The 17,813-nt window shown below is 37.9% G+C and overlaps 1 protein-coding gene across 4 annotated transcripts in view; it reads right to left on the reverse strand.

Annotated features, from left to right (window-relative positions):
* UBE2Q2 (ubiquitin conjugating enzyme E2 Q2) overlaps positions 1-17,813 on the reverse strand; it is a 52,481-nt gene that overhangs the window by 14,432 nt on the left and 20,236 nt on the right. For all 4 annotated transcript variants that reach the window (XM_074837713.1, XM_074837714.1, XM_074837711.1 and 1 more), the window contains 4 exons: positions 12,912-13,016; positions 11,198-11,254; positions 8,959-9,099; positions 544-628 (listed from right to left, as the gene is read on the reverse strand). In XM_074837713.1, coding sequence (XP_074693814.1) covers positions 544-628; positions 8,959-9,099; positions 11,198-11,254; positions 12,912-13,016 — 388 coding nt within the window. The remainder of the gene's footprint in view (positions 1-543; positions 629-8,958; positions 9,100-11,197; positions 11,255-12,911; positions 13,017-17,813) is intronic.

Consider the following 17,813-nt stretch of genomic DNA (forward strand, 5'->3'; position numbering starts at 1 on the left):
AATAAAAGTAACAGCAGTATGATTAAGGTTAAATCCTATATAATAACAAAACCTTCTGCTGTTACACACAAATCCCTCTACAACAAGCATATTCTTGTGAGCAGTACTACCCGCTGGTAGTGGTGAAAGCTTTTGCCCTATATACCTGGATAGCTGCATTTCAGGTAGTTCTGAAAACTCAAGAAGTCCCACAGGAGTAATCTTGAGTTGTTCTTTGTAGTCATCCACCCCAAGAGCATTCTCCTAGTTACACCAATCCTGTTAATTCTCGTATGAAGCTTTGCATAACAAAAAGGAAGAACATTTTAGAGGATGTATATCCTGACTTCCTTTTTCTCCACAAATACACTATTTTATGGAATGAGATTATATACAATGTATCTATCTATGTATTTTTATATATATATATGTACACACATACACATGCATACACACTCACATATATACATACATATGACAACAAAACACAGTGGGATTAGCAGGAAGTATTTGCCAAGATAATTCTTTTAAAGTGTATTTTAAGGGAAATGAGAAGCATTTTACCTGTTTTATAACTCTGTGATCTATATATATCCCTGAGTTCTTTCATAAGTCGATCTGAAGCCTGAACTGACCCAGAGACTGCACCCTGAAACAAACAAAAATTACTCCAAATAAGTGAAAAGTAGCATTTACATCAAACAGCTTTATTTCCATTACAAAGTTACACTAACTAGCAAGTATTAAGAAAATATTAATTTCTATATTACCATTAGGTTTTTGACAAGTTACATATTCTAGTGAGCAAAGACTACTCAAAAGAAACAAGACACTCCCTCTAAAGCAGCACATTAATATATACTACTACCTGGCATAGGTGATACAAACTTTTAATCAAAGTATAACAGACATTTTTCTGTAAAGGAGTTTAATCTCTTTTGATTTTCAAGATGCATCCACAGTACATTTCTAATAGGGAAATATTTCCTTTTACCTTCTGCTCTTATGCACTGAAAGGAAGAGTAAGACTAATCCTAAGAACAAGATTCTGCATGTAAGGTTTTACTGTTTTCTCAGAAGTATATTTGCATTTGGTTATGAAAAAAGGTACAGGAGTTAGGAAGTATCCACTATAGAACAGCAGCTTCTGGATAAAGGAAGACCAAGAGAATTATTTTAAAAATGCAGAACAAAAGCAACACTATTATTTGCAATAGAGTGAAAAAAATCAATACCTACACAGGGGAAGACTAAAGTAAGTAAATCTTAAAGTACTAAATGTTTTGTTGTGATTTGTCATAGTTCTTGTGGTTTATGCAATCAGGGCAGAAATTTCTTCTGTTCTTTTAGAGCTCAGTTCTGTATTACTCAGCATCTCAAAGTGATAGAAAACTCAGCATACCATTTCTGAACCTGATATTTCAGCCTGTGATACAGTGCTAAAGCTAAACAAAAAGACCTTTAAGAGACATGCATATAAAATATGACTGGCCCTAAAAACCACCAGTTATTGACAAACTAACGAACACACCAGTTATCAAGTAACTGACATCTATTTATATCAACTGCTGCACTGCATGTATTCTGCACACATTCCCAACATTGACAGTTCTGTGACCTTGGTATAAAATTTTGCCCCAATTTTCTGAGCTTTGAAGTGAGGACAGAACTTTCTCCTCTTACAAAACTGAAGTACTTATTTAGAATAACATGATCACCCAAAGCACCTAGATTACCCTCTTCAATTCCATGCCAAAGCTAGCAGGAAAGATTTTGATACTAAACTTTAGATGTTACACAATTACCCTGCTTATATATTCCACCTGAAATACCATTTTATATTCGAGATTTTTGGAAAACAGAGATAAAAATTAGTGCTACAAGATTTAAAATATGGAAAAGGAATGAGGACTTCAAATGAGGTAAGGTACCTATCACCCTGAACACCAGCCCTGTGAAACTCTGACTTTCACCAGCAGTCAGTCTCCCAAAGGTAGATTATTTCATGAGGCCTGCGCAGATCTCTGCTGCTGCTTGGACTTCAGTCACTCCCACTGAAACACAGGCTAATACATGTCACTCATAAGTATGCTTGGGGCAGGGGGGGACGACCACTCCCCAAAAAAACCCCAAACACAAAAAAAGACTCCCCCCGAACAAAGTTAAGTTCAGCCTCTCTATATGAGTACTGAGTTTATAGGTCTGTTTTTCTACTCCATCTAAAAATTTGAAGAGATTTGTTTTTTCAGTTTCCTTTCAGACCTTATAAACATCTACGGACAGATCCTTTCTGGACAGAAGTATCAGAGAAGTATTTCTAGAGGAATCTGAAGCAGCTATGACCATCGTCTAATACCTGAAACATCATCCCTGTTTGTCTGAAGTCAACAGTGATATTATATATTCTACAAGGTCTTAAATTGTAGGATCAAATTATTTCTTAATAAGTCTTACATATCAGTAATAGTTACTTGATACTAAAGCCTTCACATACTCCTTTGTGTTCTCTGTTCAGCAGCATCATATAATATGCTTAGCTTCACACTATAATCTGTAGATTAATCTTGCAGGCTATTCATTTCCATATTTCACTGGATTTAATTATGCAGGTTACTGAAATTCCACTAGTTTTTCTTAACGGACCGGTATGAAGAATGTACTTTGTAATTAAATATGCAAATAAAAGGCAACTCCTTTCCTCTGATGAAACAAAAGCTACATAAGGATAGGGCTCCAGACAAGTCATTTCTCAATTCACTGAAGCCCATGTCTATAGAGCAGTATCAGACAAAGAAGGGATTTTTCTTCCTTTAACAGCAAGTGAATGAAGTTTTATGGGAAAAAAGTGGTTGTTTATATACATTATTTGCAGATTACTACTACTTATATCCACTATTTGCAGATTAGCTGAAAAAGGAAGCATTACACTTAAAAAGTTAACATACATTTTAAAAGTTAACACAACGCAGTGTTAACCACCATTCTCCGTACAATTGCTGTGGTTTTTCAGACCTGTACTGTGAGTGTTAAGGTTGAGACTCATGAATGTGTTGAGTCCAGAGGAAAGAAACTTCACAGAGAAGCTTTGCATGCAGAGCCATGCAATACCCTTGCCTCATCTCCTGTATTTCTTACTGAAAAAGGATTTTTGTTACATTCTTCCTGGAATGTCAACCTCTAAATACAGGCAATTCAAGAACAACTTAGATTCTAAAGACATCCAGTGGAAAACCAGTTTCCTCATTGCATCTTTATTTCCAAATTAAGCCACTGAATTCTGTATACAATGTTGGAAGCTCACCTTTGCATATGAAAATTTAAGTACCTTCTGTACTGTAGTAATTTAAAAACCACAGCATAACACATCCATATATTCCTGAGTGCCATTATAACTGCTGATAAACTGAAGTGGTATTTAAAAAAAGGAAAAAGGTTAGTTTTAGTGTGTGTAAGCTAGCCTTGGTAGACTTTGTATGTCTGTAACAGTGTTTTTCACCCTTGTTTCCTAGGAGCTTCCAGTTGGTCTGCCCACTTCTTATACAGCAGTATTAAATATAGTTAGACTTGCTACTCTGAAGAATCGATAGACTGCAAACCAGTAATCTGTGACCAAGAGAAAGAGGCTAGCAAGCTTAACCTAAGAAGTTTAGCACAGGAGTTTACCTGAAGTGCTCTGAACTACCCTTGGAGGAATCTGAAGAGGAAGCCCGCAGAGATTAACTGCTATACGCCAAACACCACTCTGAAACACAAAGCTTTCATTCTGGTGTCACTTTTGGTTTTTATAACTATTGTTAAAATGCATTTTAGAAGAGAGTCCTACTTGCATCACACCATTGCGTGATATAGCAGAGCAGTGAGTTCAGTTCTGACTATCATGGCACTAAAATTAAAAACTTTAACTTTCAATAATAACTAGCTATATGCAAGTTATAATTTCAAAGACTGAATTCAGAGATAAATAACTGAGTATCCTTGCGGAAAAGTGGGACTTACCACTCCAAGAGAGATAGAGCTCCCATTTCTCCAGTTGTGAGATCAAGACTTACAGTCACAACTGCCTTAGAAATAACTGGTCAGTCATGGGATCTGACAGGTATCTGTCATGTGGGGTTGATGTCAAATGCAGAGACACATAGCCATTTGATCTGTAAACTGAAGAAGTTAACAGAGCTGCCAGACAAGCTCCAAGTGGCTTTTTCCTATTAAGTAATCAAATAGCCACAAAAAGTCTCACTTGATCATCCTCTCCTGTACCAGGATACTCATGGTTCTCCAGAACAATGAGTAGCTAAACTGGAGAAATCCCTGCCACAGGAAGTAAACATCTATGTGAACAACATGCCAATTGCTGAGAGTTGCAAATAACAGAAACACCTGGTACAGGAATTCCCAGAGCCAAAACTGTTGGACATGAAAAATATTCATGAGACGCATCACTACAAGCTTGTCCTGTTCTCAAACTCTTCCCCCAAGGATGTGCTTCTGCCACTGGCAGAAACATGAAAACTTTGGTCCAAGTCAGTGTAGGCATTGTATTTTTCAGAAGTGTTTCTATCCTTCACTAGCATTTTAGTGTGAATGTATAAATCTGAGTAAAATATTTTATACAACAGTTAAGCAACTTCTAAGAACACTAGGGCTTCAGAACTGAGTTTCTGCATTCACAAGTCAGTAGGGCACACCTAAACGTGCAGAAATGAGCACAGCACATGCCACTGCCCTAGCTGTCTGCTGCACTAAGTCTCCAGAGATATGAAGTTTTGCAGCCTCAGCTTTTCTCCTTCGGAGATTTCCCACACACACACACACCTTCCATTCCTCAAAAGATAACCACAGTCTGCTCCTTAAAGGGGTTATCTGAGGTAGGAGATGCAGTTCACTGCAGTTTAAATCCAAAGACTGGATTGTCTGTTTTCTGTCTGAATAGAAAAATACTGTCACACATCAAAACAGTACAGTAAATCACCTCATTCACAATACATTTCAGATAATTCAGCCACAAGACCAAAACTTACCTGCTAAAACAAAACACAAAAAATGGAAACTCCTCCAAGATAAAAAACCAAAATGTGAGGTGACCCAAAAAGAGCTAACAAATACAAGTTTATTGTTACTGAACTTTTTCAGTATTTGTGTGGAAGTACATTCATTCATGGAAGTTAAAGTAGATTCATACTTACTTCAAGGATTAGACTGAAAATGGAAATGACACCTTACACTTCATAAAATCTGAAGATGAAAGTGGAGACATTTGAGGCTTCTAAAGGAAAGTGCATAAACTCCTCAGCAGGAAATGGAAAAAGCTAATAGCATTATCTTAATAAGAAAAGCATTAATCTCTAAAATGACTATGTGGGGAGAGACCTCTGAAAAGCAAGCAGCAGCAAGTTGTTAAATATTTGAAGTTAATGATTCCAGTTCAAAGACTTTTTTTACTCCCAGTAAGCAAGTGGTTCTTTAAAGTTATTACAATGTTAAGAGGAGAATTAATTCTTTCTCCAAGTTACATACCGTACCGCAAGCCAAACTTATTTCCTGATGCCGGCAAGAAGAGTAAGATTAGGGATACTGCCAAGGAAGAGAACTCATTTACAAAATTAGTAGATATGTATTCTTAACTTGTATAAAACACACAAACCCTACAAACTCCTATGACAAAAGTCTTAAGCAGCAGAAAAATGTCTTTAACCTGTTAGTAATATGTGAGAATGGGACTGCATGCACTCTTTTCCTATGGGAAAACCTTTAGCATGATTCATAACTTCAACCTGTATTTCAGCCAAGGGGAGAGAGGATGACTCATGGATTTGGGCCAAAGAACATGTAAAGGAACTGAAAATCTTCTGGTTGCATCGGGCACTGTCAAAGCCCTACATTAGGCTTCACGTTCTCTCATCCAACAACAAGCATGCAAGTGGCATGGCTTTATTTTACTTTCATCTGTTGAGAAAACAAAGTATACCAAGAGAAAGTATACAAAGTGTTGTGTGGTTTGTGTGAAAACTAAACTATGTTTAGCCACTACATTTAAGTTTGTGAAACTCATACTGTCCTTTAAGAAAACCCACTATGAAGGGCTGTACAGATTTACATTTTGCTTTATGTTAGGATACTGAGCAAACTTCTGCTATCTTAGATCATATTTAACAGGTTCTATTAAAAGTCCCATGTTTTGGCAGCATAAAGGGGCATTTAAGTGCTACTAGGTTAGCTCTTTCCTAGGTCAGTAGTGCAGCTATAGTTTCCAGTTCTCAAGCACTTAAAAGTAAACCCTCACAAACCCTTTGAGAAATTATTTAAGCAGCACAGCTATTTCTGGTGACCCACAAAAATACCACAGTTCCTCAGCAGCAGTTGAATACCCTGTTCCCTGTACTCAGCTGACCTTGTTTATGCACCAGCGTCAACGAGAGTGTCTTGGCATGAGAAACAGCTATTATGTAAGTTGAATCTGCTGTTGTCAAACAAAAAACCAGCAGTGTTCGTTTCAGCTCTACTAGATGTGGACAGAAAAAGCAATAGGAAAGGCAGTATTTGCCAAATGGGAAAGAACAGATAGCAAAAGAAAATCGGCAGGTTTAAGAGGCTGTCCGCACCAAGGAAGAATGTTGGCATTACAAAAACCTTTCTTCAGTTCTACCAGATCTTTAAATGATGGTAAAGCAGACCATGCCTTTAAGGCTGCAAGAGGATTTATTTTTTCTTAACAATTAAGAAGTCTTTACCAGCAGGTCTGAATTGTAAATAAATATACAGAATCTCAATAAGCATCTTCTCAAACTCTGAACAAACATTTGAGTTTAAACAAAACCAATAAGTGACCATTGTATTTATGATTAGTCAAGTCTTAAACCAGACTTGATTATACAGCAAAAGCAGTTCGGCGCCTTATGTTTACCTGCTTTTAAATACCGAAATACCGATCAGGTTTGGGTTTCTTTTTGTTTGGGGGTGGTTTTTTTTGGCTGGTTGGCTTTGTCGTTCGATTTTTTGTTGGTTTTGGGTTGTTTTGTTTTTAAACAGGTGATCACTACCATACACGTTCCTTCAGACCACCTGATAGGTAACTATTGAATTCATACACAAATCACAGAGCAGTCTCCTCTAGCCAGCTATCTCATGCTGCCTATTTCAGCAGAACATAAGTCTAAGGTATTTTTGACAGGTTTGCACTCAAGTCATATTGGAACAGCACTGGGACAGGAGCAGAAGACTTGTAGTTGAAGAACTCTGACAGAAGCATTTCTATTTTGTTTCCTTTGCAAAGCAGATGGCTACAAACTGAAACTCTTTTGCATGTTCAAGTGTCAGTAACTAAGAGGAAGAATTTTTTTTCTAAACTAGATAAAGTTATTCAGGGCCAGTAATTCATGACAAGAAATAGTCAAGATTCTGATAACTAAAGGAGCCTTTTCCCAAAATTCTTGTAACTAGATCTACCAGGAGTGCATCCAATATTAGAAGTGGATTGGCTTGGTTAGTGCTGAGCACTTCGAATATATATAGTTCTCACTACAAATCAAAAGAGGTTTACAACAGCAATTCTCTTGAATCTAATATAATTTAAATATAATTTAGGCTTTTTAGAAAATATTTACTGGAAAGATCATCAAGATTTTTCTTGAACTAGAACAAAGCTGGTTCCTTGGGCAAAAATCCATGTGTTCCCTACATACCAATTCCTAAATCTTATGCCTTCCCTAAATACAGGTCCCTCCCCTATACCTAACTACTGCTCACGTCCTCAGCTATTAGCTTAATAAGAAATAGCACATCTTGTGCCTGGACACGATGTACGTGTCTGCTGACTTGCCAAACAACATATAAAAAAACCTTATGAGCTCACACAGTAGCAGGCACCAGTTCAAGCACCTTCCTTCTGTACAGGTGACTTACGAAAATTTTAGAACCCTTACTTTTGGCTGAAACTGGTCATGAACAAAAGCATTACACATTTTAAGCCTCTGTGAAACAAAAGTTTGATTTCTTTGGAAGCCAGGCTAAATAAAATTAAGGTTGTGTGACATCATCATTCCCTCCTACATGCACCTTTGAGAAGTAGAAGGTTCTCTGAAACTTGGCACTTGTGACAAAACACTTCTAAGCCTCTGGAGAACAAACAGTTTTTTTACAACTGCCTGCTGGCAGGATCACTCAGAAAACTGTGATAATAAAGCTGCAGAGCTGCTGAAGGCCCCTTGCTTTATGTCTGGCAAAAAACCCCAACACCCTTCAGTAATTTCCACATGGTGTAGATATTACTGAAAAACAAACTCATGCATAAAATGGATTTAAAGCACAAATTCCTGGGTTTACTAAGTATGTTAAGTCACCCATGAATTTTAATGCAGTCTGTTTTGTATACGGCTTTATTTTAATAAGGGCTCAGCAACAAAAGTCATGCTTATAACCTAGATGCTTTCTGCTGATTCTGCAAGGAGGACTACTATTTGTAACAAAGGCATCAAGAAAGAGACAGAGGGACAACCAAATAGATACCTCTGTAAATTGGATAAGCAGTTAAATATCATTAACAAGTGTGAAACCTGGATTTGCATGTAAGAGTTGACTCTAGTGAGAAAACTAAAAGATGTTTCTTCATCTAAAATGCCAAGAATACCCCAACCCAGTTTGACAAAACAAATTATGATAGCATTCTCCCAGGATGAGAGTGCTTTGAAGTAGTTTCTGTGCCTCTGTGGGATGTGGGCTGACAACTAACTTCCTGTGCCAAAGATTTTGATGAAAGATGAGTCTATTTACTAAATGACCTTGGAATCCTAGCTAGCCTATTCAAACTTCACCAAAAAGAGCTATTTAGGTCCCATAACTTGAGATGTTTTTCTTATATATGCTGGAAATCAGCTACACGCTAATTTATGTCTAGGTGCATAGCAGTAGGCTTTATTTGCTGAAAACCATTTCTATTGTACAGCCAGAAATATTACAGAGAAAAAACATAAACCATTAACTCACATTTAAGTGATCTTGCCTTTGATTTTTTCTGATTTTTTCTAAGATTGCAAGGTTCTCTTTTTCAATGCCTTCATCCTCAGATTTCTTCCCATCAACTGGTTCCTCCTCCTTCATATCATAGTGATCCAGATCTTCAATGTCCTACAGGATAGAGGAAAATTCACTGTAACTTAACTGTGCTCTTCATTCAACGAAACCCTCTCCAAGGGCATTTAGGGATACAGTCGCATACTGCACAGCACTATGTATTAGTGACTGTTGGATGCCATTTCTATTTTGCTCTAACTTCACTCTCTCAGCCAACAGTATTCACTGGAAGTGTAGGGAGCCTTCACAATACAAATGAGACCACATTTCACAACATGCTTCTGGTCACAGAAACAAGCACAATAAAACCTCCACAAGAAGTTAAGATTCTAGTGAATTAGCCCATTGAAGTAGGTAGAAAACAAGAAGTTAAGGCATTCTGAACAGGGCTTGAGAATCCAAGAGTACCCAACATTAGAGTGTCTCCAAGATGTTTCTAATTGCAGAGTCTTTTCAATTAGAATCCTAGCTATATTACACTTCTGGCAAACAATGACTAACATATCCGGCAGGGCTACAGCAACCCTTCAAGAAAGTTATGTATTAGAAAGCTACATGTACTTTTACTCAAGGTGAACATTTCAGCTAAAGATTAGATGCAGCAACTTGGAATTACAAAATTATGTAGTCAAGTATTCTGATCACACAAGCCAACATTTCAGTTTTGAGTTCTAGACTAAGACACTGAAAAATCCTCCCCTCTGTATTCTGAGACGGGGTTCTCCTGTTGCAGAGGAGCTCTCTGAACTTAAGACAACTGCCTGTAAGGCGATTCAAGTGCTATTTGTGGAGAAGAGGGGAAGGATGTAAATGCCTTGAGATGAAAAAGGAAGCACTACAGCAGCCACACCAGCAAGCTATGAGCACACAACTATCAGAATGCTCCAATATGCAGTGCTCCACCACACCTGTGGCTACTCTTTATGCACCATCTGTTTGCATGGCAGGAAAACCTAGCCATAAATGCAAATTCAAGGATGTCTTACATAGTAGAAAAAACACCTATCTGGTGCCTTTGACAATACTGTTTCCTCCGACTGTAACAGATTTTAGATCGAGTATTCTTTAAAATGCTCATGTTTCTCAAAATAATGATACAGCCCTAGGAACAGTGAGCTGCTTTTCACTTTAGAAATTGGACTAGATTACAAGTTGGTGATACCAGTGCCACACTCACTATGCCACCGGACAGTTTATAAATAATGACAGACGTGACAATTTTTTTGTCTAAGTAACCTGAACAGAGTATTAGGGGCTACTTACAAGTCCGCAAGCAACAACAGCCTTGTGGCAGCAGGATATTGGAGAATACATACTACCTTTACAGAAACTGTGTCTCCAACAAACGTGGTCTGGATCAGGCTAAGTATGGTATAAGATAGGCTGCTTCAAATTAACTCCAGAATATGGGTAACATTTAGATCTTTTCTAAAGGAAGACCTTTTATTCAGAATAGGAGTTGTTCATTCTCACTACACTCCTTCTTCATTAAAAATCTAAATCTGAAGTAGTCAGTTCTCTTATAACAAGGCTACTATAGTGGTTTAAAAAGCAAGCATCTTAGAGCTATTCTAACGTGCAGTACAAGTAATTGAAAGGGGTGGTTCTCACACAATAAAAATCTCATTAAAAGAAGCACCATGTTGCCAGACAGTGACATAAACCCCTTAAAGTTTAGCATGTCTGTTTTGGATGTCCTTCCATTTCCTTCAGTGTATTGTAGTTAAAAACTAGCTCCCCTGTTTAATGAATCAGCAGACTCATTTACTCTTAGCCAGTCAGCTTCAATTTGGGAGGCACTTTCAAGCATATCAGAGCCAGTTCATATGCTGCTTGAAATAGGAGTTAACAACGTGAACTTACTGATTTGGCACACAGTGTTATGTATTGTTTGACTAAAGCACAAACAGATGTACAATTCTCCGTACCCAAGTAAGCTCACAGCTGAAATCCAGGTTTAAGAAAATCTCACCAGTTTTGTGGTTGAAGTGAAAGCTGACATTAAGGTAACCATCCAAATTTTTAATTATCTTTTCTACTGAACTTTAGGGAGACTACATTTTACAGTTTGGTTTAATAACTAGCCAGCCACTGCAGAGCACAATGCCAGAATTCTAGTAGATTAGGACAGCAATCTCATATATACACATACTTCACCCATATCTTCTTCTTCCTCCTCCTCTGATGTAACTTCTTCGGTTGTCCCATTCTGCAATACAACAATGAGGTTTCTGCATAAGTTGTGCACATGTTCCTTTCTTTCAAAACCAGGAAGTCTACTATCAAAAGAGAAAGCAGTATATATGAAAGTTACATTTATCAAGGTCTGCAGAGGACTGAAGTTTAACGTGACAGACATACAAAGATGCTTTTCTGGAGTACAACAGTGAAGAGGTTTTTGCATGAAGCAAAGAAACAGAGTGTCACAATTAATTTCACATTAAGTTCTAAGTTGAAACTTAAGATTCAGATAAGGATATCCTATTCTGGGACAGTGACAAACGCCATAAACAAGTCAAGCAGGTTATAACTCATGATCTCTTCACCATGAAATCAGATCATAGCTCTGACCAGAATCCATATACGTGCTAGACATCTAAAAAGAAAAAACTCTAGACCTCTAAAACTTAATGGATTTTTGTCTCACTACCTAGAACTTCTATGCAACAACTACTGTCATCATATAGCCACTGTTGTTAGATTATTTGATAAAATACCGGAACAATATATTGAGCTCATTTTTCATGGCTTTCAATTTCAGGATACCACTTCAAGCTCAGGAAGTTTGAGCTGCATAAAGACTCAGGAGCATTCTGATACACTTACCCTCTGCTTCCTCTCCCTTTGGCAAAGAAGGAATGCCACTGCTGTAAACAATGCAGGGGACTAGACGGATCTTCAGTCTGACTTACTAAGGCCACTCCTACTTAACCCACAAATTATCTGACATTTCTGGCTAAGAAAACTTCCACAAGTTTGTTTTTTAGTTTCAGAGCATAAGCAAGGCTCTTCAAATGAAGCTGCTTCCTAATATCACAGGCCTATTGCCTTACAGTTGCACTGCTATGTGGGTGGCTGAGAGAAAAGACCTATAGGATTACAGTTTGGCACGTGACCAAAATTAAGCAAGTTATTTGTCATTACTATAGTACTGTCACCACAGGAAAACCATCTGTTTACACTACAGGAGTTTTTAGAAAGCATGTCATCTTAACATGTATAAGCAAAAGAAGGCATCATAATCTTATTAAAAATACAAAAATGAACAGTTACTGTCTTACCAGTTCTGTTTTCAGCACAATACAAAACATTTTAGTTAACCAGAACATTCCACAGCCCTTCACAACTCCTAATTTGTCAAGTGCACAAAAAGTAAACAAGGCACCTCAAGATACTCCCTACCCAAAGTAGCATATGGTCTTGATATCCCATGTCTCTGCAAGGGATTGAAGAGGAAAGAAAACATCAACAGAGGTTCATCCAAGTGCACACTGTAAAACATATACTCTTCAACAAAAAGCAAACAGTGTTTAATCACATTTACATTTCGGGAAAAATGAAAATTTGGGAAGCACTAGGAATGCACAGCAATTGGCTTGAACAACATTTAGGGGGGAATTAAACTGACAGGACTGGTATCACATATACACCTTTCAATGATACAGGAGCTCCAAAGTAAATCGTGTAATATTATCACACTATTATTAAATGGATTCTGCAAACAAAATTCAGATTGAGAACACCATAAAGCAACAGTACTTCATATCTCAGTCAAGGTTTAATCATTCCCACCATCACGTTGCTTGGATTTGAAAAAAACAACGCCTTCATTGCCGTAAGAAAGTGTCCACAGTATTTTAATTTACCTGTCCAGCTGGTAACGGCTGATCTAACATTTCAACATCTGGATGCTGAGGAAGATTATATAATCTGCAGAGGTCACATATTAATCGCTTCAGCTGTTGAAGAAGCTATAAAAAAAAGAAGACATGGAAACATGCATTTAAACCAAAGCACAGAACAATATATTTTGAATTTTCTTCATATGTTGGTACTGACCTTTCAGTCAGTGTATAGCATTTAAACCTGCACTCATTGGAATAAATTTTAAAGACGCCTCTTTTTCTCCGTAGTCATTGTAATAAAATCCTCACAATGAGAAACCAAGGACATGGCAAATTAAAGATGGCTCCCATTCATCTTCATGTCAAGCGCAAAAAAACATGAGCAAAAGAATAATCTGCTCTGGCAGCATCATCCATTCCCAGCATAGGTGCCCCAGCCACAAGTCACTAAGGAATAATCAAATGGTCATCTTCCATGAGACAAGGTAGTCCATTCCAGTTTCCTAGGTTAAAGACCATGTCTTCAAAAAACCAAGGAGGAACAATCTGATTTTCCACATTCTGAATCACTTTCTAGGGCACACAAGTGAGGCACCAGAAGCAAGACACACACTATACAAGGCACAGAAACTAGCCAAGCTCTGAGCTAGAGCCCAAGTAGTCTGCTTGCCATATCTTGTATCAGGTCGAGGCACAACCTGTTACTATCACTGATTTCTGTTTCCAACTTTCAGCGTTACATTGACTGTGTTCTGTTAACTCTAAAATATGGAACACCTTTCATTCAGTGTAATGCTAACCAGAAAATAAATTTAGTTCTGCAGAAACAGGGGAACATTAAGTTTGCCTCTTGATCACCATGCTAATTAAGTAGTTCCATAGCTGTTAACTTTCTCTAGGCAGCCTCAGATTCCTCCGAGTTAAGGCCAAGACCACAAAAGACTGTACTACTGCATTTCCTCACTTTTCAAGGTCTTTGCATAGCTGTGTCAGGACTGCACAATATGTTTGCAAAATGGTCAACACTTCATTATTTGCAGAATAATACCCTAGATGAAGCTTGCAAAAATTACACATCCATGAATGGACTTTTTTTCCAGATACCAAAGGAAGCTTGTCTTGCCACTTGTAGAAGTTAGCACGCAAGATAGCCATTTCTGTACACACATCCTTCAGCACTACTAGTAGTTACGCTTAAGAGTGGCAACCCCCACTCCCCTTTAAGTACCTATCCATAAAGGAGGGAGACTCAGGCAATGTGGCCTCACCTAAGGTACAGCATAGACTGTATTATCCCAAAAGAATAATACCTCTACAACACTACTTGGTGTTTGTTTACTGTATTTCTTAAAATACACAATAAAGTATCTAAGAAAAATCTAGTCACCCCAAAATGCTCTACATGTCTAAAGCCTTGCTATTGGCCAGTTTAAATGCTCTTACCTTACTGCAAGTGAAAATTCAGCCTCTCCAGGGTTAAGAACTCGTTTCCAAGCCCGTATCACTAGCAGTGATAAGTAAATGTTGCCCTTATGCTACTTGAAAGCTTTGGTGCTTTTTCCTTCTCCAGTAGGATTCAACGTTCAATAGAAACGTTATTTACTCATTGGAGGCCATGAACTGACATACCAGCCTGCATTACGAGAATTACAATGTTCTCTCCTATCACACCACTTTTGCTGTTTCTGCATCATTCGTGACAGTCATCCTCAACTCAAAAATAAAGCAGATGATACCAAAAGAACTGGTGTATCAGCAACACATTTCTTGTGAGTATATACCTCAGATGTAATAGTTTATGTTGCCACAAGCTTTCTGTAACAACCACATTTCTCAGCAGTGTTAAGACTCTACACCTGTTTGAACCTTCCTGGGTATCTGAAACATCAGGAAATCTCTTAGCAGGCAGAAAGCAGGTTAATAAATCAATAAATTAGTTGGTAGATAGAATCACAGGTCTTACAATTATTGTTCTCAACACATATAAGATGCTTAAAGTTGCACCACTACACATTTTGTTGAGAAAATTTTTCTCTGCGCTAACAGTGCCTCATGGAGAGTTGGAGCAGAAACTATAAAATTTCAGGAATTGTCATTTTTCTCACATAGCTATGTAAAGCTAGGCAAGCCAGTAATCTGTTTACATGTGTTGTGAAGCATACAAAAAAATCTAAATGGCAGGGGAAGAATACCATCACTGGCATTTGGCTGGTCCAAAGCTTTGAAAAGCAGATGAACACAAGTATTAGATGTGTCTCACAGAAAGAAACAGTAAGAGCTGAGAAGAGGGTTAAGAACTGCTCCTGCCCTGCTTCCTCTATTCCATAAAAAGTCCTGTCACCTGAATTGAAATTCAGAAGGAATCTTTGCAGCCAGGACCTAACACATTGCAAGCTTCTCTCACTTCCTTCTGAACACAGCACCACTGCGAGGTACACAAGCACTCTCAAAGCAACAAGCTCCTGAACAACCTGGACCAAATTACACACTGGCTGTGCCTGAAGAGGTGTCTTCCTGCCTCCAGCAGCACATTTTCACCTTCTCATATGCACTGGCACCAGAGATCACACAACCATGCAGCAGCTTACAAACTTCGTGGCAGATCAATTACTGATGTGCTTCAGCACATAAGCACCAAATTTCACCATAAAGGGGGAGGCAGGAATGTGCAGCTGAGGGCAAGGACCCCCTTCTCTGGCAGCAGTCTACACTTTGGGGTTAGCTTAATGCAACTGTCAAACTGCAGTTTCATTTTTATAGCTAAGTTGTTTTACTTGACATCAGTTTCTACAACCTTCAAAGGCGGTGGCAGAGCGAGAAGCTGACCCCATCTCTACAACCCTTCTCCTTATTGTTATGCTTTTCCTCCACGGGAATTCATTTCATACCCTTGATCCTTCTGCCATGGATCACCATCACCATTATCCCTTACAATCTGCACATACGTAAGAAAAATCATAGGATAATTTGGGCTGAAAGGCACGTCTGGAAGTCATCTGATCCAAGCCCCTGCTATAAGCAGGGCCTAGCACGATTTGGTATGTGTTAGTGGTACATGAATAGACTGTATCGAAAGGGATAGCAGATTTCTGCCATGTATTAATAATTTAAATGTATTTCCAGGCTAACTTCACATGCTTGGCTAATGTAAAATGAATGCTTAACACACACTTTGCTGCTGCTGCTGAAGAAAAGTGGGCTAACAGTATACTAATAGTTTCTCTGAAATACAAACTGCCTAAAGCAGAAACTAAGCAGCAACTAGAATGCAAAATCCACAGGGTATTAAAGGAGCAATATAAATAGCCTGTATAAGGTAAATGCTCAAGTGACAAATTTATAAACTAATGATATTGATTATAATTAATATAAAAATGACAACAAAACATAAAAATGTAATATATATATCTGTAATAGAACTTTTAATGCTTCAGGAGTTCCAAGAACTTGGTAGCTCTTACGGATACCATAATGCCGTTTTAGAACACAAAAACGCCTCTTAGAATTTTACGTTTTCTGTATTAACATCTTACAAATCTGAAAACAGTTTAGAACAATTTCTCTGAAACCTATCCTACATTAGGAGGCCTTTTTAGGCATGAAGAGATCTTTCTACTGCTGCAAGTATTAACAATTTTAGGATACCTTTAATGGTATTAATATACTGCTGGGTTTACTATGAAGCACCTTGTTTTCTGATTACGAAGAAACATGGACTTACAAAGTATAGTGTAAGTATACACATACTTATTTTTCTATATGTATCTATCTACTTATATATACACACTACATCTATATAAAAACAAACTAATCAATAAATCTTAGCCTACCACTGAAGAAAACTGCTGAAGAAGAATACAAGAGGAAACAGAGGGAAGAAATAACTGTCATTTGGAGTGTGACCACTACTTAGCTATCAGGTAGTCTGTGATAGTAACTAGCCTCATGCACATCCAGCAGCCTTGGACAGTTTCAGAATATAAAGCAAAGCTTCTTCCTGCATTTTGCCTCCATGACCCCCAGTACAAAATTAGTTGCTGCCACATTGGTAGTTTGCAAGAGCCAACATTCCTTCCTGAAATACCATCACGTGGGACTAAAGCTAAATTCTTAATACAGAAGCAGTGTGCTTAGGGACAGCAGCTTGTCCATGCTGTACACATACTTATGCCAGAAATCCTACACTTTTGATGTCTTCCAAACAAATTTAAGCCTTCAAGGTTTGGAGAGTGTGAGAATTAAAACTGCCCATCTGAATTTAAGTCCATTTCACTATTGTCTTTAAAAAGCAAACCTCCAAATCATGTACAGTTGTATTTAATAACCCAGGAAGTAAGGTTTGAGACTTCAGACTTGCAAGGATAACTTCCATTATATTAAACAGAACAGTGAAAGTGGAGGATGTCTCTTTTGCATGGCACAACCACTAGAAGGCAGCTGTCAGTCGCAAGTACCTCCAAGTCTAATGTGATGCTGATTTTCAGGATCTGAAAAAGAACTCAGGAGACACTAGGGGTCACAGAGAATTCTGCAGCCCCTTCATCTGCTGACTGGAACTTGCTCAGTAAGACTCCAAACCTAATGATACCTATGCTGATCATGTTCTTTACAATCTTTCAACATTTTTAGTGTTTTGACAAATTTTCATAGCAAATAGCACCATGGTGATGCCAAGGTAAGTAACACAGTTTCAGAACCACAGAAAATTTTCCAGTAAACATGTGCATGATTTTAACATAGTAAAAGAGTTTTCCTTTTACCATGTCAAATGACCAGGCTTCCATATATATATATATATATAGCCCTGTCAAACTTCTATGCCTGAAGAGCATGTTCTTCAGTTTCACAAATAGCTGACACCTGGCAAAAGTTACAAAGCAAGTAGAAAGGGCAGAGTAATACCAAAGAACACTAAATCAGGGT

The sequence above is a fragment of the Strix aluco genome, chromosome 12, assembly GCF_031877795.1.
Source record: "Strix aluco isolate bStrAlu1 chromosome 12, bStrAlu1.hap1, whole genome shotgun sequence".
In the NCBI taxonomy this organism is placed as follows: domain Eukaryota; kingdom Metazoa; phylum Chordata; class Aves; order Strigiformes; family Strigidae; genus Strix; species Strix aluco.